Raw genomic sequence first — 25,068 nt, forward strand, 5'->3', positions numbered from 1 at the left:
GCCTTCCTTACTCTGGCCAATTGCGCCTGTCCCATAACAAGGAAAAAAAAATAAAAAAACCTTGAATACACATTGTGTACTGGTGAAAATAACAGGCACTCCTATCTTTGCACCGTCCCCCTACGCCAGGGGTCAGCCAACACGGTTTGGACTTATCCCAACACTGTATTGAAGCCCCCCCCCCACCGTTCCAAAGCACCCGTTACTATAATGTACACACCCCACTCCGATCAGCCACCACCTTCTCCATCTGGTACCTCACCCTCTTACCCACCATAATCGCTACCCACCTGGGAGCTATCAAAGCCAGAATGGAAAACCGGACCCACCCAGCAGCCCTTCTGAAGCCTCACCTGGTCCTTCACCCTCAGATGGATCTTGTGCAATAGCATTACGTCGGCTTTCAAGCTCTTCAAATGCGAGAAAACTCTGGCTCGCTTCACCAGCCCCCCCAGCACTCGCATGTTCCACATCTCACCCCCAACCCCTCGCACCTCCTTTCAGTCATCCTCGCCCCTCCATTCAGTCATAAATGCCACTCCTGGTCCCGCCCAACAGGCAGGACCCAGCCCCCTACCCCTCCCCATTCTCAGAAACCCCTGCCACTCCCTCCTGAAACCACGTCGCCCAGTATCGTCCGCCATTCCCCCACTATTCACACCTCCCAGGGCCATTGAAACATGTCCAAACAGTTTCCAATTACCATGGCCCCTCCCCCCACCTCACCCCCATTCACTAGCCAACCCATGTTTGCTAGTGAAGTGGCCCCTGCCAGAGCCACCTCCACCGCATAGAACAAAATCACCCCCCACACCCAAACCTTCCAAACTCCCAACACAGCAGTAATCCCTCAAACCCAAAAGAAGCTAATCCCAACCAATCACTCCAAAGCCCCAGTCCATCCCTTCCCAAATACAATTCAAGCAGAGGGGAAAAAACACAAACAGAAAAAAGAGAAAGGAGAAGAAAAAAAACAAAATAGAAAAAAATTAATACCACCAACGTCCAAAGTCAGTCCCAGTCCTTCAGCCTTCATGAACGCCTCAAAGTAGAAGTCCTTGGAGTTGTGTGTGCTCTTCAGCTTGGCCGGGTAGACCACCCCATACCTCACGTTGCTTTGATACAATTCCACCTTCGCCCGACCAAAGGCCACCCCCCCGCCTTCTCGCCAGTTCCGCCGTGAGATCCTGATAACCCGAAAAGCAACGCCTCCCCATTTCACCTCTCGATTCAGCTTCACCCATCTCAACACCTTTTCCTTCACCTGATAGCTGTGGAAACATACCATCACAGCTCTTGGTTTTGGCCAGAGCGACCGGAGAGTCCTGTCCAACTCAGAGGGAGGGGGTCCTCCTCCCTCCCCATTGACTTGGAGTACTTTGCGGAGTTGTTCGCCATCAGCCTCCACCCCCTCAGGCAGTCCCTCAATCCTTAGATTCTGCCTTCCTGACTTGTTCTCCAGGTCATCAGCCCTTTGCTACAATACCACCCTCCGTAGCTCTTCTCCCATCGAGGTGAATTGGTTGCTGTGCTGCTACAATGCCTCCTCCACTCCCTTCAACATCTCTCCTTACTTCCACACCTCCATTGCCATCTTTGCCAAGCCTCCTTCATTCGGACAATCCCCCAAGTCCTTGAGTGACGTCATCATCTTCTTGTGATGCTTATAAAGTGCTTAGAAAACAACTGCTCAAACACCCCGCCATCACTTCAGCCAGCTTATCCACCGTAATGGGTGTGGCCCCACTTGACATGCCTGCACCCGCCATCTTTCCTCCCTCTGGACTCTTCACTGAACTTGCTGGCAGACGTTCACTCGTCCCCTTATCCTCCGGATTCTTTTTCTGGATTTTCGATATCCTTTGGTGGCCTGAGACTTTCACACAAATAATCATACCAAATTCTCCTCCAAAACTTGGTGTGAAGGGCCAAAAACCAGAAGGTGTTGCAGGAGCCACCCAATGTGCGGCCTACATGTTGCCACCGGAAGTCCGGATTGTAATGTTCTTTAATCAATTTCACTTTCTGGTCAAAGGTCTTGAGTCTGGTGCCTCCGGATACTTAACGTTCTTAATCTAATTATGTGCTTGGGTTCCTCAAATTGTCAGAAGTATCACCGTCTGCTTGTCCTCACCTGGATTTTTTTTGTGGTAAAGAAGAAAAGGAGCCATTTGATGTATTGACTCCATGACTCAACCCCTTGGTCAAATGGGTCTAATAGGCATTTCCACCCACGGTTCAAATGATTCAAATGAGCTGCTGTCCTTTCTCAACTGTTGCTTCCCCCCTCCCCACCACCAAATTCACGGCGACTGTCGGTTTTGATAGGAAACTTTTACCTCGTTGCCAACGCGGTAGTTTGGGTCATACACTTGAGGCTTCCAGTAGTAAACAAAAGGGGTTTATTGTTGAAAGGCAAAGGCAGTTAGATCAATAGGGAGAGTACAAAACAAACTACTGGGATTTAAGGCAGGCAAGTCCCCAGGGCCTGATGACCTATAACTTAGGGTCTTAAACGAAGTGGCCGCGGAGATCGTGGATCTATTGGTTATAACATTCCAAAATTCCTTGGATGCAGGAAGGGTTCCAGTGGATTGGAAAAATGCTTATTCAAAAAGGGAGGCAGAAAGTAGGAAACTAAAGACCAGTTAGTTTAACACCGGTCATTGGGAAATGGTTAGAATCCATTATTAAATAACAACAGGACATTTAGAAAATCAAAATGCAATCCATCAAAGTCAGCATGGTTTTATGAAGGGCAAATAGTGTTCGACTAATTTGCTAGTTCTTTTTAAAGATGTAACAAGCCAAGTGGATAATGGAGATCCTGTAGATGTAATATATCTGGACTTCCAGAAGGTATTTAAGGTGCCACACAAAAAGTTAATAGACAAGGTAAGATCACATGGGATACGAGGTAACCGACAGAAGGCAGGGAGTCAGGATAAATGGGTCTTTTTCTGGTTGGCAAGATGTAACTAGTGGGGAGCCATGGGTTTCGGTCCTGGTGCCCAACTATTTACAATATATATTAATGACTTGGATGTAGGGATAGAAAGTACTACAGCCAAATTTGCCATTGAGACTAAAATAGGTGGGATAGTAATTTGCAATGTGGGACAGCAAGGGGATGGTTTAGCACAGTGGCTGAACAGCTGACATATAAAGCAGAACAAGGCCAGCAGCGCGGGTTCAATTCCCGTACCAGCCTCCCCGAACAGGTGCCGGAACGTGGACTGGGCGCTTTTCACAGTAACTTCATTTGAAGTCTACTTGTGACAATAAGCAATTTTTATTTCATTTCAACGATAAAATAAGAAATTTATAAATGAATATAGATAAGTTAGGTGAGTGGGCCAAAATTTGGCAGATGGAGTTTAACTTGGATAAGTGTGAGGTTATCTATTTTGGTTGGAAAAAATGGAAAGGCAACTTATCTTAATGGAGAGAAACTTTAGTGGAGAAAATCAGTGCTTCCAGGGGTGGTAGGGGTGGAATACTCTAATATTAATCTCAGACCACACACCACACTACGTGGATGTGAGGCTGGAGACGGATTGGGCCCAATGTCTCCCCATTGAGTCTGGACACTGCTCTCCTCACTGACAAGGCGTTCTGTGAGAAAGTATCACAAGCTATCCATGGATATGTAAACTGAAACCAGAATGGGAAGGTCTCGCCCATAACATTCTAGAAGGCACCGAAGACGGTGGTGATAAGTGGGGAGATTATAGCATACAGAGTTCAGAGATAGGAAGGGGAGGAGGGTTAGGCAACAGGTGATTGACTACATTCTAGAGGTGGAACTGCAGTACTCCACTGCCCTGACCATGGAACTACTGACTGAGAGGAAAAAACTGCAAATGAAATTTGACCTGCTCTCCACCGGGAGAGCAGTAAACCAGCTCCACTAGACACTGAGGACCTTTCATAAATATGGAGACAAGGTCAGCCGTCTGCTGGTTCACCAGCTGAGAAAGCAGTCAGCCACAAGGGAAAGAGCGCAGGTGAAGGACAGGAACAGCAAACTAGGCACAGCTCCAGACAAGATTACGGAGACTGTTGCAACGTTCTACCGAGGGATGTACACCTCCAAGCTCCCAGAGGGGACTTGAAGATGAAGTGGTTCCTAGGGCAGCACGGTAGCATTGTGGATAGCACAATGGCTTCACAGCTCCAGGGTCCCAGGTTCGATTCCGGCTTGGGTCACTGTCTGTGCGGAGTCTGCACATCCTCCCCGTGTGTGTGTGGGTTTCCTCCGGTTGCTCCGGTTTCCTCCCACAGTCCAAAGATGTGCAGGTTAGCTGGATTGGCCATGATAAACTGCCCTTAGTGCCCAAAATTGCCCTTAGTGTTGGGTGGGGTTACTGGGTTATTGGGATAGGGTGGAGGTGTTAACCTTGGGTAGGGTGCTCTTTCCAAGAGCCGGTGCAGACTCGATGGGCCGAATGGCCTCCGTCTGCACTGTAAATTCTATGATCCATGATCAAAGTACTGGACATGCCAGTGGTGGGGGATGAAAAGAGAGAGTGCCTGGAAGCACCACTAGAACTGGGGGAAGACATGGAGAGTATCAACTCCATGTAGACAGAAAAGGCGATGGGGACAAACGGATTCCCGGCAGACTTCTACAAAACACTGGCACCAGCACTGGCCCCCCCACTTGTGGGAGATGTTCACTGACACGCTATCAAGGGGACCCCTGCCACCACCGTTCGTTCAGGCCTCGATATCACTGATCCTTAAAAAAGACAGAGACCTGATGGAATAGGGTTATACAAACCCATCTCACACCTAAACAATGATGCAAAAATCTTGACGAAGGCCCTGGCGAGGTGGTTGGAAAGTTGCATGCCAGAGATAGTCACGGTAGATCAGACGGGTTTGTCAAGGACCAGACAACTAACAGCGTCTGCTGAATGGGATCATGACCCCACCTGGGGAGAGGACATCAGAGGTGATCATCTCCCTGGATACAGAGAAGTCCTTCGACAGGGTGGAATGGAAGTGCCTCATTGCGGTACTGGAACGGGTTGGGCCAGGTTCACCTCATGGGTCAAACTACTGTACAATGCTCCCATGGTGAGTGTACGGACAAACACCACCAGCTCTGGATACTTCCAGCTACACAGAGGCATGGATGCCGCTTATCCGCTACTGCTTGCCCTGGCAATTGAGCCTCTGGAGATCGCTCTTAGAGCAGAGAAGGAGTGGTGAGACATTCAAACGGGAGACAGAGCTTAGAGTCTCACTCTACGTGGATGACATGTTCCTCTACATCTCTAACACCCTGGCCAGCGTGGGAGGAATAATGGAATTCCTAAAGGAGTTTGGAACCTCGGGTTGCAAACTCTTCCCTGTGAACCTGCACTGGGGGGAGCAGAGCTGGAGAGGTTGCCCTTTAACCTCCAATTCTACCACTGAGCAGCTACCACAGAAAGGGTACAGGGATTGGTCAAGGAACCGGGAACAGAATGGGTCAGAATGGAGAAGAGTTCCTGCGCAGGGACATCTCTCCGAGCACTGGCCATGACCACACTCCCATCCCCCAACCAGACACTCGAAAAACCCAGTGGTAGAAGCCATGCTGAGAACATTGGAACCAAATGCGACAACACTTCAGTCTGACCAGGATGTCCACCATGGCGCAATCCCATCTGCAAAAACCACAAGTTCACCCCTGTGACAATGGACGCCTCCTTCAAAAGGTGGAGGCAGGTCGAAGGGACATGGATGGTAGGGCACATGTATGTATAAGGCACAGTAGTGACTCTGGCTGGAAAAGATATAGTTCGAGTACATTAGATGGGTCATTCTTTGTACAATGTGTGCAGGAGGGTTTCCTGACACAATATGTTGACAGGCCAACAAGAGGCGAGGCCACATTGGATTTGGTTTTGGGTAATGAACCAGGCCAGGTGTTAGATCTGGAGGTAGGTGAGCACTTTGGAAACAGTGACCACAATTCGGTGACCTTTACATTAGTGATGGAAAGGGATAAGTATACCCCGCAGGGCAAGAGTTATAGCTGGGGGAAGGGCAATTATGATGCCATTAGACATGACTTAGGATGTGTTGGTTGGAGAAGTAGGCTGCAAGGGTTGAGCACACTGGATATGTGGAGCTTGTTCAAGGAACAGCTATTGCATGTTCTTGATAAGTACGTACCAGTCAGGCAGGGAGGAAGGGGTCGAGCGAGGGAACCGTGGTTTACCAAAGAAGTGGAATCTCTTGTTAAGAGGAAGAAGGAGGCCTATGTGAAGATGAGGCGTGAAGTTTCAGTTGGGGCGCTTGATAGTTACAAGGAAGCGAGGAAGGATCGAAAGAGAGAGCTGAGACGAGCAAGGAGGGGACATGAGAAGTCTTTGGCAGGTAGGGTCAAGGAAAACCCAAAAGCTTTCTATAGGTATGTCAGGAATAAAAGAATGACTAGGGTAAGAGTAGGGCCAGTCAAGGACAGTGGTGGGAAGTTGTGTGTGGAGGCTGAGGAGATAAGCGAGATACTAAATGAATACTTTTCGTCAGTATTCACTCAAGAAAAAGATAATATTGTGGAGGAGAATGCTGAGACCCAGGCTATTAGAATAGATGGCATTGAGGTGCGTAGGGAAGAAGTGTTGGCAATTTTGGACAAGGTGAAAATAGATAAGTCCCCGGGGCCGGATGGGATTTATCCTAGGATTCTCTGGGAAGCCAGGGAAGAGATTGCTGAGCCTTTGGCTTTGATTTTTAGGTCATCATTGGCTACAGGAATAGTGCCAGAGGACTGGAGGATAGCAAATGTGGTCCCTTTGTTCAAGAAGGGGAGTAGAGATAACCCCGGTAACTATAGGCCGGTGAGCCTAACGTCTGTGGTGGGTACAGTCTTGGAGAGGATTATAAAAGATACGATTTATAATCATCTAGATAGGAATAATATGATTAGGGATAGTCAGCATGGTTTTGTGAAGGGTAGGTCATGCCTCACAAACCTTATCGAGTTCTTTGAGAAGGTGACTGAACAGGTAGACGAGGGTAGAGCAGTTGATGTGGTGTATATGGATTTCAGTAAAGCGTTTGATAAGGTTCCCCACGGTCGGCTATTGCAGAAAATACGGAGGCTGGGGATTGAGGGTGATTTAGAGATGTGGATCAGAAATTGGCTAGTTGAAAGAAGGCAGAGAGTGGTAGTTGATGGGAAATGTTCAGAATGGAGTTCAGTTACGTACCACAAGGATCTGTTCTGGGGCCGTTGCTGTTTGTCATTTTTATAAATGACCTAGAGGAGGGCGCAGAAGGATGGGTGAGTAAATTTGCAGACGACACTAAAGTCGGTGGAGTTGTAGACAGTGCGGAAGGATGTTGCAGGTTACAGAGGGACATAGATAAGCTGCAGAGCTGGGCTGAGAGGTGGCAAATGGAGTTTAATGTGGAGAAGTGTGAAGTGATTCACTTTGGAAAGAATAACAGGAATGCGGAATATTTGGCTAATGGTAAAATTCTTGGTAGTGTGGATGAGCAGAGGGATCTCGGTGTCCATGTACATAGATCCCTGAAAGTTGCCACCCAGGTTGATAGGGTTGTGAAGAAGGCCTATGGTGTGTTGGCCTTTATTGGTGGAGGGATTGAGTTCCGGAGCCATGAGGTCATGTTGCAGTTGTACAAAACTCTAGTACGGCCGCATTTGGAGTATTGCGTACAGTTCTGGTCGCCTCATTATCGGAAGGACGTGGAAGCTTTGGAACGGGTGCAGAGGAGATTTACCAGGATGTTGCCTGGTATGGAGGGAAAATCTTATGAGGAAAGGCTGGTGGGCTTGAGGTTGTTTTCGTTAGAGCGAAGAAGGTTAAGAGGTGACTTAATAGAGGCATACAAAATGTTCAGAGGGTTAGATAGGGTGGACAGCGAGAGCCTTCTCCCGCGGATGGAGGTGGCTAGCACGAGGGGACATCGCCTTAAATTGAGGGGTAATAGATATAGGACAGAGGTCAGAGGTGGGTTTTTTACGCAAAGAGTGGTGAGGCCGTGGAATGCCCTACCTGCAACAGTAGTGAACTCGCCAACATTGAGGGCATTTAAAAATTTATTGGATAAGCATATGGATGATAAGGGCATAGTGTAGGTTAGATGGCCTTTAGTTTTTTTTTCCATGTCGGTGCAACATCGAGGGCCGAAGGGCCTGTACTGCGCTGTATCGTTCTATGTTCTATGTTCTAACTCGCGGACAAGATCCAGCTCCCAAATGGGAACGAGCTAAGATGCAACCAAATCAAAAACCTCCTCTGCAAAGCGACGACAAAATTCCTTCAGATACCAGGACACTCACTTGTGGACAGACTACTGGGGGTGGGCTAGGAGGTGGGAACTATGCGGATATATATGGACAACTACTGGAGTAGGTATGCTCACTCCTGGATGAGACAAGGGAGAAATGGGAGGAAGAGCTGGGCAGTGAAATTTTGCGAGAGGACAACTCTGGATCGAAGCATTGCGCAGGACTGTCGGTGTTGTGATTTTGTTCCTGATACATATATTATTTTTGTCTTGTTCTGTAATCTTTGTATGGCTTTGAGAGCTCAATTTCAATAGCTAGGTGAGAAGGCGAAGGAGGACTTGTTGCGGTGAGATAGTCTCCCCTGGTTGTTGGCAGGCCAGTTGCAGGCAGTGAAGATGAACATTGTGCGACGGTTCTTGTTTTTGTTTCGGTGTCTACCGGTCTTTTTTAACCAAAGTAATTTTTTAAGGGGATGGATAGGTTGGTCTCGTCGTTTGTGGGGGCATGGAAGGTGGCTGGGATAAGGAATGCAGTTCTCCAAAGGAGACGGCAGTCCGGGGTGGGGTGGCCCTTCCGAACTTGTTATACTATTACTGGGTGGCGAATGCGGAGAACGATGGGGCTGGAGTAGGGAGACAGGCTTTATGGATGCGGATGGAGGCGGGTTCCTGTAAGGGGTTGCGGTTGCAGGCGCTGGCAACAGAGCCGCTGCTGTTCACTGCAGGGAAGTACTCGAGTTGTCCTGTGGTGGTAGCTACGCTGACGATTTGGAGGTAATTCAGGCAGCACTTAGAGGACAGGCTTGAGGGTGATACCGATAAGAAGGAATAATGGGTTTGAGCCAGAGAGGATGGATGCAAGCTTCTGGGGATGGCAGGAGATAGTGGTGAAGGAGATGAAGAATTTGTTTTTGGAGGGGCAGTTTGTGACCTTGGAGGAGTTTGGGCTCCAGCGGGAGGAGGGCGTTATATATATGCAGGTGCAGAACTTCGCAAGATAGGTCTTCCTGAGCTTTCCGGTGGCATTGTCTTCTTCGTTGTTAGAGGAGGTGCTGTAGTTGATGTGGCTGAAGGGTGGGGCCGTTTCGGTGATTTATGGGAGGATCATGGAGGAAGACAAGGTGTCCATGGGAGCGAGTAAGGTCAAGTGGGAGGAGGAGCTGGGCATGGTGTTGGAGGACGGATTATGGTGCAAGTTGCTGCAGAGGGTTAACACCTCAACCTCATATGTGAGGCTGGGGTTGATTCAATAATTAAAAGTGCTGCACAGGGCACGCTTAATGAAGGTGTGGATGAGTCGGCTGTTTGAGTGGGTGGAGCATAGGAGAGAGCAGTGCGGGTGGGGTCCAGCTAATCATGTTCACCTGTTCTGGTCCTGCCCGAAGTTGCAGAAATATTTTGAGGGCTGCTTTTCAGCACCACGTCTGAGGTTCTACATGTGGATTTGGGGCCTGGCCCCTGGAGGCCATATTCAGGGTGTGAGGCCTGCCAGGGTTGCAGACAGACAGTATGGCTTAGCCTTTGCCTTGTTGATCGGTCAAAGGCGGGTCCTGTTGGGGTGGAAGCGAGCTTCACCTCCCTGTGCCTCTAGTGTGGCTAGGGGATCTAATGAGGTTCCTGTATTTGGAGAAGGTGAAATTTGTTCTTGAGGGGGGAAGAGGGGGGGTTCCACTAGCGATGGGCTTTGTTTATCTTACACTTTGGGGGTCTGGTTGCGGTCAAGGGGTCGATCCCAGCCCCGGGACACTGGTCATGAGGAATTTTCACATTCTCCCCGTGTCTGCATGGGTCTCACCCCCATAACCCAAAAGATGTGCAGGCTAGGTAGATTGGCCATGCTAAATTACCCCTTAATCGGAAAAAAATTAATTGGGTACTCTAAATTTACAAAAAAAAAAGATTACGGGGATAATCCTTTGACGAAGCCAGAAAACCCGCAAAGCTCGGCATGTGGAAGGCGGCGGATCCAATCTTGGGTGGGGCTGCTCAGATCACGGTAGAGACGCTGACTGAGGTGATGGAGCAGGAGTTTGAAAAACAGTTTGAAAAGCATTTTGAGGTCCAGGGCAGGTCAATTGAGGAGGCATTTGGTTTGATCAAGAATAAGCTGGAAAAAACCTCAGAGGCAGTGAAGGAGAATGGAGTGGCGCTGAACGCTGTGGAGATGGCCTTGATGTCGCATGGGGCTTGAATCACCTCGTTGGAAGCTGAGATGTTGCTGGTGGAGGAGGAACAAGACTCGGAGGGCCAAGATGGATGACTTGAGAACGGGAGTAGGGGGGAGGGGAATGGGTGATTGTCCCCTCCAGAATTGGATCGGGCCCACCGAGTACTCCAGCAGAAGCCTCAGGCGAATGACCCGCCACAGTTAGCATGGATTTCAATGGGGAAGGTTATGCTTGATTAACCTTACTGAATGATTTGAAGAACTAACAAAGATTAGACAGTAATGCGGTAGATATATGTTGGAGTATCAAAAGGCCCTTAAGGCATTGCATAGTAGACTCATAACCAAGGTCACAGCATGGAGAAGTTAGGAGCCAGAAAGGATAATGGAGAGCAAACTGACTGCAAAACAGAAAGTAGGGACTAAGGATAGCTATTCTCACTGGCAAAGTCTGGGAAGTAACCCACCATTGTTCATTCATTTGTATGTGGGAATTGGAAGTACATATAATGCAAAAAGGAAGAATGTGACAAAACCAGGAAGATATTGTAAGTCTAAAGAATGACCATATAATTGGAAATTGAATTTCAATATAATAATGAAAGGACAGAAATGTTAAAAGTTATTTTTTGTAACAAGATTCTCAATTGTGCAGCGGCTACATTTCAAAACCAACATGCACACATACTATTTCCTTGAAATAGATTAAATTTAAAGTAACATTTGTGTTAAGTGGTAGCATTTGTGAAGGAATGTATTTTAGTCGGCAAAACTGCTTAGATAATAATCTGGACAGGGGAGAGAAGCAAAGGGATTCAGGAGTATAGATTCATAATCAGCAAAAGAAAAAAGGTGCTGCAGGTTAATAGGGTAATTTAAAAAATGCAAATCAAAAATTGAGATCAATTGAAAAGCAGAGAAACAATGCTAAACTTGCACAAAAAACCTTGATTAAGTCAACTCTGCTCTCCATAAAAGATATAGGGACAATGGCAAAAGTGGAAATGAATTATAAAAGGAATTTCAGAGAGGAGAGGCTATACGCATCAGGAAAGGTTGAACAGGCTGGGGCTCCATCCCTTGTAAATAGTAGTCCCCCTTTATAACGCGGGTGTTGGGGTCCAAGACAGCCACCCGCGTTGCATCCGAGCCGCGGTTATCCACGATGGGGGTTTTAAATTTATTAAAAAATCTATGCTAGCGCTTCCCCTTGTGAGTCTACGGGGGGCGGGGGGAGAGGTCAGACCCCCGTAGACTCACAAGGGGAAGCGCTAGCATAGCTTTTTAAATAAATTTAAAACCCCCATCGTGGATCTAATTAAAACAGTGTCAATTTCAGCGGCCGGAGAGGGAAGCTGCTCTCTCACTGAAACAATCAGCCGGCCGCTGAAATTGACACTGCCGGCTGCTCTCTCCCTCCAATCAGTACCCCAGCAGCCACGGCCTGTACCCCAGCAGCCACAGCTTGAACCCCAGCAGCCACAGCCTGTACCCCAGCAGCCACAGCCTGTACCCCAGCAGCCACAGCCTGTACCCCAGCAGCCACAGCCTGTACCCCAGCAGCCACAGCCTGTACCCCAGGAGCCACAGCCTATACCCCAGCAGCCACAGCCTGAACCCCAGCTACAGAGGGGAGGGGCGATGTGAGACCATGCTGGTCTTGCAGAGGCCCGTATGACCTCCTCCTGTGTTCTCTGCTCTCTCCCTCCAATCAGCCGGCAGTGTCAATTTCAGCGGCCGGCTCACTTTGATCTGGAGAGGGAAGCTGCTCTCTCACTGAAACAATCAGCCGGCCGCTGAAATTGACACTGCCCGCTGCTCTCTCCCTCCAATCAGAAACATTAAAACTTAAAAGTTGGATTGGAAGGAGAGAGCAGCCGGCAGTGTCAATTTCAGCGGCCGGCTGATTGTTTCAGTGAAAGAGCAGCTTCCCTCTCCGGATCAAAGTGAGCCGGCCGCTGAAATTGACACAACTGACAGTTGGGGTCCATAAGCCCCCCCGCAGTATATCGCGAACCGCGGTATTGCGGAGCGCGGTATAACGGGGGACTACTGTAGTATGAGCTATGCCGGAAGGTCTTCAAGATTATGAAAAGGTTTGACAAGTAAACGCAGAGAAGATATTTCCAACTTGTGGAAAAGTCCAATGTAGGATATTCGTTAATTAATCTAATTCAGGATAAATCTCTTCACCCAACTGTGTGGAATGTTCCACTACAAGGAATAGTTGAGGCAACCAGCACTGAAGTATTTAATAGGAAATGAGGTAAGTACATTGAGGGAGAAAGGAACTGAAGGATAAGCTAACAGACTTAGATGATGTAGGGTGATAGAAACATCATGTGGAGTATAAATGCTGAGATAGACGAGTTAAATTCAATAGCTTGTTTCTGAACTGTACACATATTGATGCAATTTAGTGCAATGTTGAAACAGCCATACCCAAAACTGGTTGGTATTAGATTTTACAGACGATATGGGTTCAAATAAAGGAAACATTTTGCAGCTCACTAATTATTTTTATATACAAGAGCACTGACCATTTTAGAGTTAACACCAAAGTGTAGGTATCTGATAGCCCTGAAAATAAATCTCCGTACTAAAGTAAAAATTAATTATAAATGCCCACAAGACAAAATGTCTTCAAAATTCTCTCCTAAAGTCTCCTGAATGGTTTATTTCCAATTTTAGGATTTTATTGAACATAATTTTGTGATATATAAATATATAAATCATATACATTACCTTAATGTTCCTGTTGTTGCCGATCGTGGTTGTCTCCTACTCTTCAAGGCACGAAGTTTATCTCCCTGAGTCATACAATTTGTTGTTGCTGGACTTCCATCTTCTGCATAATTGTTCTTTCAAGAAAAAATAGAATTAAATGCTCTTTACATTTTGTGGGCGAGGTTTTAAATGCAGAAGAAACACATCACTTTTTAAAAACTTTAAAGAACGCAGGAAACGAGTTGAGGATAGTTGGGGGTGGGACAACAGCTATCATATTAGCTGATCTGCAATATTGTGCAGATAGTTTGGATTCTAGACATTCTTGTTATGACGAAACAACACCACGGACTGAAACATAGGATGAAGGAGTAGCCTTACTTTCTGTAAGATGAACGCTCGTTCTGTTAACTCTTTAAAATATCTATAGAAACTCAGCTTCAAAATTGAAAAATTCTGCTCTAGGCAAGGGGGCAGAGGGGTTCTGTGACATGTTTCCCACTGGTCGGAATGATGGGAAATTGCATCCCTTTCAGTGCTTGGAAGCTCATTAATTATGCACAGGTGAGTATCTCTCCATATCGTATAGTCGGTCAGGAACTGATTCAGCTGTCCTACCATTAACCAACAAGATTGACAGTCCACGTGCCTTATTTAAACGCCACCCGAACACTCATTTCACACTTTCCAGGCCAGCAGCCTGCAGCATACCTTTAGAGATGACTCCTAAACTGACGGCAGGGGCTGCACCCTAATTCTGCCACAACACCCTCCAAGCTTGATAAAATGAGTACAGTACCATGCGGATGCTCTTTACCCCAGGGATAGTTTTACATGTCCCTCGTGCCCCCACTGAAAATATGCCCAGCCAGGACACATGAAATTCAACACCGTGCTTATGTGGCCAAGAAAAGCCATATTAGTTTAATTTGTTTTTAAAATGTATTTTATTCCAAACGAGTATGAAAAGTTCGAAAACAGATAATTCGGGAAATAATCTTCCCAACACACAACTATATAGTTTGTACAAATTTTTCCCCTTTTTCACACCCCCCACCCTTCCCCTCGCGATGAAGAACTCCTCAAACACGATCACAAACATCTCCTACCTTGCCCAGAAACCTTCCACAGAACCCCTTAACTCGTATTTGATCTTTTCCAGCCGAAGTAAGTCATATACGGCACCTAGCCAGGCTGCTACCCCCAGCGGTGTTGCTGACTACCACTCCAATAAAATCAGTCGCCGGGAAATCAAGAGAGGCAAAGGCCACAACATCAGCCTTCCTCCCCTCCATCAGCTCCGGCTTCTCCGATATCCCAAATGTTGCCACCAAAGGGCCCGGCTCAACCTACTCCCCCACTATACTTGGTAGTGCCGCAAACGCTTCCGTCCAGAATCTCTCCAACTTTTCGCAGCCCTAGAACATATGTTCATGGTTCGCTAGTCCCCGTCCACCATTCTCAACACTCGTCTACCACCCCCTGAAAAAAAACACTCATTCTTGCCCACGTCATATGTACCCTGTGTATGACCTTGAACTGTGTCAGGCTCATCCTCTCATTCTTGCGCACGAGGGTGTGTTTACTCTTCATAGCATCTCACTCCATACTCGCCAGTTTATCTCACCTCCCAGCTCCCCTGCCCACTTGCTCACCTCCCTGATCTGCCAGCCACCTATATGTCTCCAATCCTGCCCTCCCCTTCCACATCCGGACACAACTCTTGCTCCAGCAGGGTGTGCACGGTAGCTAGCACTGTTGCTTCACAGCGCCAGGGCTCTAGGTTCAATTCCCGGCTTGGGTCACTGCCTGTGCGGAGTCTGCATGTTCTCCCCGCGTCTGCATGGGTTTCCTCCGGGTGCTCCTGTTGCCTCCCACAAGTCCCGAAAGATGCGTTGTTAGGTAATTTGGACATTCTGAATTCTCCCGTGTACCCGAACAGGCGCCGGAATCTAGCGACTAGGGGATTTTGTAGGATAATGTAAGCCTACTTGTGACAAAGATTATTATTATTATTATTTTACCTCGGCAACCTGGGGAACTCTTTCCCCACACAAAGTCCCTTACCTTCAGGTGCCTAAACTCACTTCCTCCCGGGAGCTCACCCTCTCCTTCAATTCAGTTATACTGGCAAACCTTCTCCAAGGTAAAAATCCTTCACCGTAACCAGCCCCACTTCTTATACATCATCCCCCCCCCCCCCCCCCCCCCCGGCTCATAACCATGGTTTCAACACAGCGGAGTTAACACCAACCGGCGTTAATCCCCTCTATCCTAAAGTGCCTCCTCAGCTGGTTCCAGATTTTCACCTTGGACTACACAACGGGGCTCTCAAAGTATCCGTTTGGTGCCATTGGCAGCGTTGCCGTAACCATAGCCCTTAAGCTGGACCCCCTACAGGATTCCTCCTCCATCCTAACCCATTCGACCCCCTCTCCTTCCCATCACTGCCTCACCTTCTCCATGTTTGCCACCCAATAGTAATGTAGCAGGTTCGGCAACGCCAACCCTCCCTGCTGCCTCCGTAACAAGGTCTTCTTAACCCTTGGCACCTTTCCTGCCCATACAAAGTTCGAAACAATCGTGTCCAGTTTTCAAAAGGCGGCCTTCAGGATAAAGATTGGGGGCGGAATTCTCCGCTCCCGGGAAAAATCGGGACGGCCGTCATGAACTCGGCCGAGTTTCACGACGGCCTCGGAGGCCGCTCCTCGCCCCCTATTCTCCCCTCCCGGCGGGGCTAGGAGCGGTGCTCCGTAACTCTCGGCCGGGCGGCGCGCCGAGAGTGACGCGACGGCGTCGCCTATGTGACATCAGCCGCGCATGCGTGGTGGCCGTCTTCCCCTCAGCCGCCCCGCAAGACGTGGCGGCTCGATCTTGCGGGGCGGCGGAGGGGAAATAGTGCGTCCGATTGAAACGCCGGCCCAATGATCGGTGGGCACCGATCGCGGGCCTGTCCCCTCCTGAGCACAGTCGTGGTGCTCATTCCCCACCAGGCCCCCTACAAGCCCCAAAACTGGCAAATCACGGCAATTTCACGACGGCAGCGACCAGATGTGGTCCGGGGGGGGGGGGAGAGAGAATCACGGGGGCCGCCAGGGGGTCGTGAAATTAGTTGGGAGGCCCTCCCACCCGGCGTGGGGAGCAGAGATTGCGCCCTGGGAGTGTGAGGAATATGAACAGGAACCTCGGCGGATTATTAATCTTCACCACTTGGACCCTCCCTGTGAAAGTCAAGTGCAGCGCGTTCCACCTCTTGAGATCCTCCCTTGCCTCCTCCACCAGTTTCGTTAAATTCCATTTGTGAAGCATCGCCCACTCCCTCGCTACCTGAATCCCCAGGTATTTAAACTCGTCTCTGGCCACCTTAAATGGCATCACCCCCGAATTGGCTCACCGACCCAATTCTTTCACCGTGAACACTTTGCTTTCCCTACATTTAACTTGTATCCTGAGAATGCCCGAAACATCCCTGACAAGCCCATGATCCTCTTCATGCTCTCCAGCGGGTCCGAAACATACAATAACAGGTCATCCGCAGAGAACGACAACCGACGTCCCTTCGTCCCCTCATAATCCCATGCCACACTGCCAAGCCCCAAAGAGCCACTGCCAGAGGCTCTATAGCCAGCGCAAACAGCAGTAGCGACAGCAGGCACCCCTGTCTTGTTCCCCTGTGTAGTTCAATGAACCCATGTCATTGGTCTGCACACTTGCCCTCGGTGCCACATATAACAGGTGCACCCATGCCACCAACTTCAGCACAAACCCAAATCTTCCCAGGACCTCAAACAGGTACTGCATCCCACTCAGTTGAATGCCTTCTCCGCATCCATTGACACCACTACCTCTGGTACCTGAGCAATCGACCCAGCCATGATTCATGATCCCATTTAACAGCCTCCTTATATTGCTAGAAAGCTGCGTGTCCTTTACGAAGCCTGTTTGGTCCTATGCAACCACCCCCGGGACACAACCTTCCTTCCTTTCCGCCACCAACTTAGCCAGCACTTTCATGTCTGTATTTAACATCGATGTGGACCTATACTACCCACAGTCCAATGGGTCCTTCCCCTTTTTTGGTATTAATGTGATTGTTGCCCACATTATCGTCTCCGGCAGCTCCCCTTTCAATGCCTCATTTAGCGCCCCCAAGAGATGTGGTGCCAGGTCGGTCACGAACTCCTTATAAAATTCCGCTGGCTAGCCATTGGGCCCCGTGGTCTCCTCTAGCGCCTGCCTCTTCTCTTCCTCTAACTGAACAAACTCCAGTTTGTCTAAAAACCGTCTCATGTCCCCCCTTCACACCCTGGGTCCGCCCTGTACATCTCCTCGTTTATCTACCCTGGCTCCGATACCATCCCCTGCCCCAGTCCGTATCTTCAATATTTCCCTGGACTTGGCCTGCCTCCGTAGCTGATACACCAACATTCAACTTGCCTTCTCCTCATATTTGTACTGCACCCTCTTGCCCTACGCAGCTGTCCTACCACCCTCCCCGTTGTCGGCCTATCAAATTGCCCGTGTAATGTTTTCCTCCTCGCCAATCCCTCCATGGCGGGCACTCTCGATTACTCCCTTATCTACCGCCTCTCCCTTGTTCATTAGCCTCCTTTCCCTATCCACATGTGCCTAAAACGAGATAATCTCCCCTCAGGTCATCACTTTAACGCTTCCAATAACGTGGCCGCTAACACCTTCCCGTTTTGGTTCAACTTTACATAATCTTTAATCACAGTCCGCACTTTGTCACATTTCTCTGTCAACAACCCGAATCAAACCTCCAGCTTGACCTCTGCTTCCGTCCCGACCCAAGCCAAATGTCCAGCCAATGGGGCGCATGGTCCAAGATTACTAACCCCGTGTACTCTGCCCCCTCCACCCTGACCAAAACCTCCCAGCTCACACTGTACACATGTGAAAAAAAGGAACACTCCCTTCCCCCTGGGTTCTGGAAGCACCACAGGTCCACCCATCGTCTCCATAAATCCACCCAGCTCCTTTGCCATTCGCATCTTACCCACTGTCCTGAGGCTCAACCCATCTACCTTCAGCTCTTGGACACAATTAAAATCTCCTCCCATAATTAACTGGTGCGTGGCCAAGTCTGGGATCACTGCCAGCAAACCCCTCATAAAACCTACATCATCCCAATTCGGTGCATACACATTCACCAACACCACCGGCGTCCTTTCTAATACCCCACTCGCAATCACATATCTCCCACTCTGGTCCCTCACTTCCTTCACGCTCGCAAACCCCATTTTCTTACTCATCAAAATTGCCACACCCCGCGACTTTGAATCAAACTCAGAGTGGAAAATCTGACCCACCCATCCCTTTCTTAGCTTAACCTGGTCCTCCACGCAGAGGTGCGTTGCCTGCAGAAAGACCACCTCCGCTTTCAAGCTCCTAAGGTGCGCAAAGACCCGAGATCTTTTGACCGGTCCATTGAGTCCTCGGGTGTTCCACGTTATCAGCCTTACCGGAGGTTACGCCTCCATTCCCCTCGACCATCCACCATCCTTCCCCCCACACTTTAGCTTTACCCCCATTAATTTCACCCTATACCTGGCCCATCCAAAATGGCCCTTTTCTCCACCTGACCAGGTTTCTTCTCCAACCTCGCCTCATTGCATCATCACCGCCCCCACCGCCATGACCACTTCTCTCGGCCTTCTCCCCCCACCTCCCTTCCGTTCACCAGCATTACATGCCAGCATGGTAACTCCTGCCCAAAAGCTCCTCCTACTGCCCCCCCCCCCCCCACCCCTTCCCCCACTCACCTCTGTTCTGTGAGGAAGGCTCCTGCTGACCTCACCCTCTCCCATGCAAAGACTCATCTCGAACCACAGGTCAGCTTCCCCAAAATCAAAAAAAAACACAGCCTAAGCAACGATGGGGGGATTGGACTGCCGTCTCCTTACAAACCTTTCACCCCTGCTACCCTTTATCAGTCCAACAGTTAAAAAAAGCAAAAAAAACCCTCCACATCGGAGGAAAAGAAAACCCCCCACTCCACCCATATTCCTATTTACTTCAAAGTACCAGCACCTGTCTCCCAGAATTGTTCAGTTCAGTTCTCCCCAGTTTATGCTCCTCGGTAAAGTTGTTGGCCATTTCTGAGGTCTCAAAATAGCATTCCCGGCCTTCATACATCACCCAAAGCTTTGCCAGGTAGAGCACCCCAAATCTGATCTGCCGTCGATATAGCACCACCGTGGCTTTGTTAAGGCCCGCACGTCGTTTTGGCAGCTCGGCTCCAATGTCCTGGTATATTCGGGCCTTGTTACCCTCCCATTCACAGTTGCACTTCTCCCTGGCCCACTGCAGAATTTTCTCCTTCGCCACGAACATATGGAACCCGCGGCAGCTCTTGGCTTCTGCCTCAGAGACCTGTGCGCTCTGTCCACTTCAGGGGCTTAACCAACACCCCCTCCACCACCAGCATCCTCAAAACGTATCTCGTGGCACCCGCAGCTGCCACTCCTTCAGGCAGGCCCACTATCCGCAGATTCTGCCTTCTCAATCTATTTTCCTGCTCCTCCACCTTTGCTCTCAACGTCTTGCAAATGTCTCCTAAGAGCCCCACCTCCGCCTCCAATGCCACCACCCCAATTCCGCTGTGGTTCGACATCACCTTCTCAATCACTCGGATCTGCGACCCTTGCGCCTCCAAGCATTTCTTCACCCTCTCCATCGAGCCCTTCAGGGGTGCCACAGCCCCTTCGATGGCCTTTGAGCAATCCTCTTGCATCTTCTTCCTCTGCTGGCAGAACTCTTCCTTGATGAAGGCCATCAACTGTTCCATCTGGAGCTTTGCTACTTGTACTGGTCCTTCCCCCTCCACCATCCTTCCACCGGCTGCTGCGCCACAGGTGTCTTCCAACTCCTTGGCAAGGTCTTTCACCTTCTTCTGCTGAGTTTTGTAACCAGTTGGCATTCAGCCCATCAAGTCTGCTCCGCTATTCATTGAGATCATGACAATCTGATGATAATTCTCAATCTCATTTTCCCCACCTTATCCCCATAACCCTCAATTCCCTTATTAATTAAAAATCTGTCTATCTCAGCCATGAACATTTTTTAAAAAAGTATTTTTATTGGTTTTTATAATAACGTTACAAGGAATGTCACACAGTAATAAAGAGATACATACAGAATGGGTGTACGAAAAAAAAAAAAAATAGCAACATAAACAGGTATGTATACAGATAAGGGGCATCTAACTTTGGGCCAACAGTGATCGGTTACCACAACCGTGCCACTTCATAACTTTATACATGTTGCCTCCTGGTATTAAACATATCGAGCCTATTTGGTGCCACCTGGGCATACCTTGGCGCTGTTGATGTGGTCGCACCCACGTGCTTCCTTGCGTTTGTCCCCTTTGGCTCCTCTGCCTTGCTTGCCCTGTACCCTGGTCTTCCCCCTCCCATTCTCCTGCCTCCCCCAACTTAGCCTTTCCTTCTTGTTATCCATTTTGGTGATGGTCATCCCTCCCCATCCTGCTCTTCTCCACACACTCCCGCCTCCCCCTTATGGTTGCTGGTCACAAACAGGTCTGGTGAACTGCTTCCACGAAGTCGTGGAAGCCTTTGGAGAATTTTATTTTTTGCAATTGAAGGAATTCCACTAAGTCGGACAGCCAGTCTGCAGCCTTGAGTGGTGCTGCCTAAGTCGAGCTGAGCAGGAGTCTCCGGTGTTCAATGGGGAGGCAAAGGTTAGGGTAACAGCCCCTCTCCTCGTAAAGAGTTCTGGCTGTTCTGATACCCTGAAGACTGCCACTGGTGGGCATGGCAACACCCGCACAACTTTGGACACGGCCTCGAAAAAGGCAGTCCAATACCCAACAAGTCTGGACCAGAACATGTGGGTGTGGTTGGCCAGGCCTCCCTGGCATCGTTCACATTTGTTTGCCACCTCTGGGAAGAACCCGTTGATGCATGTTCTGGTCAAGTGCACCCTGTGCACTACCTTTAGCCGCGATAGGCTCAGCCCTGCGCCAGAGGAGGTGGAGGTTACTCATGCAGTGCTTCGATCCAGAATCCTCCCCTTAGCTCCGTGCGCAGCTCTTACTCCCATTTCTCCTGTGTCTTTTCCAGTGATGCACGTACCTCTTCCTGTAATCGTGGGTACATGTCAGCGCAGTTACCTCTAGTTCGCGTGCGGTTAGTTGTCTGTCCATTAGGGAGCGCCTTGGTAGCTGGGGGAATGTCGCTGTCTCCTTTCGGAGGAAGTTCCTTATTTGCATGTATCGGAGTTTGTCCGTCAGTTCCCCCAGGGTCGCTACTCTGCCGTCCACGTATATGTCCCCTACCGTCAGTACTCCTTATCCTGTCTCCACCTTTTAAATACGGAGTTCCATTTCCGTAGGTCCCTCTTATCTCATCATGGGGCTGGTTTAGCACTGTGGGCTAAGCATCTGGCTTGTAATGCAGAACAAGGCACCAGCGTGGGTTCAATTCCGTACCAGCCTCCCCGAACAGGCGCCGGAATGTGGTGACTTAGGACTTTTCACAGTAACTTCACTGAAGCCTACTTGGGACAATAAGCGATTATTATTATTATTATCTTCTCCATGAAACTCAACAGGTTCCATTTGTGGATCAGTGTCCAATCATGGGCTATTTGGATCCCCAAGTATGGGAATTTGGTTTGGATCAGTTTGAATGGCAAGCTACCCAGCTCTGATTCCCCCTCCCCTGCGGGTTCATGGGGAAGATTGCACTTTTGCTCACCAAGGTGGCTCCAAACTCCATTAGTTCCATTATTCCTCCCATGCTGGCTGGGGGTTTGAGATGTACAGGAGCAGGTCATCCACATAGAGTGAGACTCTGTGCTCCCTGTCTCCTCACGGAATGCATCTCCACCCTTTCACTGATCTGAGTGATTGTCTGAGACTCATTGCCAAGACAAATTGACAATTGCCAAGACAATGCGCACTGTGTCTTGTGCAGCTGGAAGTATCCAGAGCTGGTGGTGTTTGCTCATATGCACGCCATGGGAGTGCTGGACAGTAGTTTCACCCATGAGGTGAACCCTCGCCCAAACCAAAAACGTTCCAGTACCTCTGCGAGGTACCTCCATTCGACTCTGTCGAAGGCTTTCTGTGTGTGTGTGTGTGTAGGGATATGATCACTTCTGGTGTCTCCTCCCCGGGTGAAGTCAATCATGTTCAGCGGGTGTCTGATGTTCGTCGTTAGTGGTCTACCCTTGACAAAGCCTGTCTGATCTTCCGCAACCACCTCTGGCATGCATCCCTCCAGTTGTCTTGCCAGGGCCTTCACGAGGACTCGGGCGTCAGTGTTTAAGTGAGATGATGACCCACAGACCATCGGCCTTCATCTTTTTTAGCAATCAGTGACATTGAGGCCCGTGCCAGCATGGGCAGCAGGGTCCCGCTCGATAGAGTTTGACCAACTCCCGCAGGTGTGGGGCCAGTGCACTGGGAATCCATCAGGACTTGACTCCAATCCTGCCATCTCCTCCTCTCCTACTTTAGGATACACCAGCCCCTCCAAGAACTCCTTCATATTAGACTCATCCCCAGAGGCTCCGACCTGAACAATCTCTCACGGGGCCACCTGCCAAGCTGCCCCTCTAGCAACTGAGTGGCCTTCTCCCCATACTCGTCCACCACACCCTTTGCCCGCCTCAACTGACATACCGATTTCCCTGTAGACAAAAGGTCAAACTGCGTTTGCAGTTCCTTTATACTGACCAGCATCTCCAGAGTGGGATCTTCCACACACTTCCCATCAACCTCCAAGATTTCATCTACCAGCTGCTGCCACCCCTCTTGCCTCCCTGTACACCTGCGCCTTATATGAGATAGTCTCACCTCTTACAACTGCCTTCAGCGCCTCCCAAGCCACCGATAAAGAGACCTCCCCATTCTTATTAAACCCCACATGACTGTCTACCACCTTTGCCATCCTCACACAAAACCTCAGAACTGCAAGTAGCCCCTTCTCCAAGACTATATCCGTTAAATGCGGAGTGTGATCTGACATGTCAATAGCTGAGTATTCTGCTTTCCTCACCCCGACAATGGCCTCCCCCAAAATAAAGTCAATCCTCGAGTTTACATTATGCACTGGTGAAAGTAATGCTCTGCCCCCCGGATGTAAGAACCACACCTACTTCATAAACTCTGCCAACACCCTCACGCCACCCCCCAAAAGAGGTCAATGAGCACGGCGTAGATCGGATGCAACACTATATTTAAATCCCCACCTAAAATCAACTGATGCGCGTCCAGACTCGGTATGGCCACCAGTGTCCTCTTCACAAACACTACATCATCCCAATTCTAGCCACACCCGATAACCAATGCCACCAACCTCCCCCACCAAGCACCCGTTACTATAACGCATCTGCTACCTGATCTACCACAACCTCGTCCATCTGAAACCTAACTCTCTTAACCCTCCTGGCCACCACCAGTACTGCTATCTGCCCTCCCCCCTTCCAGGCCCTGCTATCAAAGCTCCAGTGGAACTCCTGATTCACCCACCCCTTTCAAAGGCGAACCTGGTTCTTCACGCTCAAATGGGTCTCCTGCAACAGCACCACATTAGCTCTCAAGCTCTTCAATTGTGAAAGACTCCCACCGACTGCACCGGTCCATACAACCCTGCACATTCCACATTACCATTCAGACGGATGTCTCTCACCACCCCCCCTCCTCTTTCCAACGGCCATGACCACGGCCACCATGGCCCGTCCCACGAGTGGGACCAAGTCCTCCCCCTTGTCATTGTCAGGCAGCTATCCCTCCCTTTCCCAGAAACCCTACAACCAATTCCTCTCGACACCGCTCCTCTCTGCATACTCTTCTCCCCCCCCCCCCGAATCACACCTCCCAGGTTCATCGAAACCTGTCCGCAAAGGCCCAGTCGGATCCAGCCCCTCCCCATACCTTGCTCCTGTTCACTAGAGAGGTCACCCCCACCAGAGCTCCCTCCCCCCCCCACATACCTGGAACAAAAACCAACAGAAAAACGTCCCCAAACCCAGTCCTCTTAAACCAGCCAAAGATGATAAACCCCAAAGGGGGAAAAACCCCAACACATTATCCCACCGGCCCCCAAAATATCCCCTCTCAACCACAACATAAGAAATAAAAGTCCAAACTCTTTTCAGTCCCAATCTTTCAGCCCTCATGAACGCTTCCGCCTGCTCCGCCATCTCAAATCAATAGGCCTTGGAGTTGTGTGTAACTCTCAACCTCACCGGGCAGACTACCCCAAACCACACATTACTCTTATAAAGTGCTGCCTTCACCCTGTTAAAGGCCGCCTGCCGTCTTGCCAGCTCCTTTGTGATGTCCTGGTATATATGAATACAGCTCACCTCCAGATTCTGTTTGGACTATCTTGAAATGAAATGAAAATCACTTATTGTCACAAGTAGGCTTCAATGAAGTTACTGTGAAAAGCCCCTAGTCGCCACATTCCGGCGCCTTTTCGGGGAGGCTGGTACAGGAATTGAACCGTGCTGCTGGCCTGCCTTGGTCTGCTTTCAAAGCCAGCGATGTAGCTGTGTGCTAAACCAGCCCCTATCTTAAGACCTTCTTCATCTTATAGCTGTGAAAACAGATATCACCGCTCTTGGTGGTTCATTGGCTCAACCAAAGTGACTGATGAGCCCTATCCAGCTCAAAGAGGTAGGTGCTCTCCTCTCCCACAACTTGGTAAATATTTTCAAAAAGCACTCCGTTGCACTCTTGCCCTCCAGCCCCTCAGACAGTCCCATTCTGCTGCTGTCACCTGTTCTCCAAGTTCTCCACTTTGGCTCTCAGTCCTTTATTACTTTCCTCCACCTTCCGCAGCTCCTGTCCCATCGAGGTGAGCTGATTGCTGTGCCTTGACAATGCCTCCTCCACCCCATCAACACTTCTCCATGCTCCCATATCGCTG

At 49.5% G+C, this 25,068-nt stretch overlaps 1 protein-coding gene across 6 annotated transcripts in view; it reads right to left on the bottom strand.

Moving 5' to 3' along the window:
- Nucleotides 1-25,068, bottom strand: part of LOC119964781 (dual specificity protein phosphatase CDC14A-like) — a 274,575-nt gene that overhangs the window by 60,131 nt on the left and 189,376 nt on the right. For all 6 annotated transcript variants that reach the window (XM_038794759.1, XM_038794760.1, XM_038794755.1 and 3 more), the window contains one exon: nt 13,166-13,281. In XM_038794759.1, coding sequence (XP_038650687.1) covers nt 13,166-13,281 — 116 coding nt within the window. The remainder of the gene's footprint in view (nt 1-13,165; nt 13,282-25,068) is intronic.

The sequence above is a fragment of the Scyliorhinus canicula genome, chromosome 4, assembly GCF_902713615.1.
Source record: "Scyliorhinus canicula chromosome 4, sScyCan1.1, whole genome shotgun sequence".
NCBI classification, from domain to species: domain Eukaryota; kingdom Metazoa; phylum Chordata; class Chondrichthyes; order Carcharhiniformes; family Scyliorhinidae; genus Scyliorhinus; species Scyliorhinus canicula.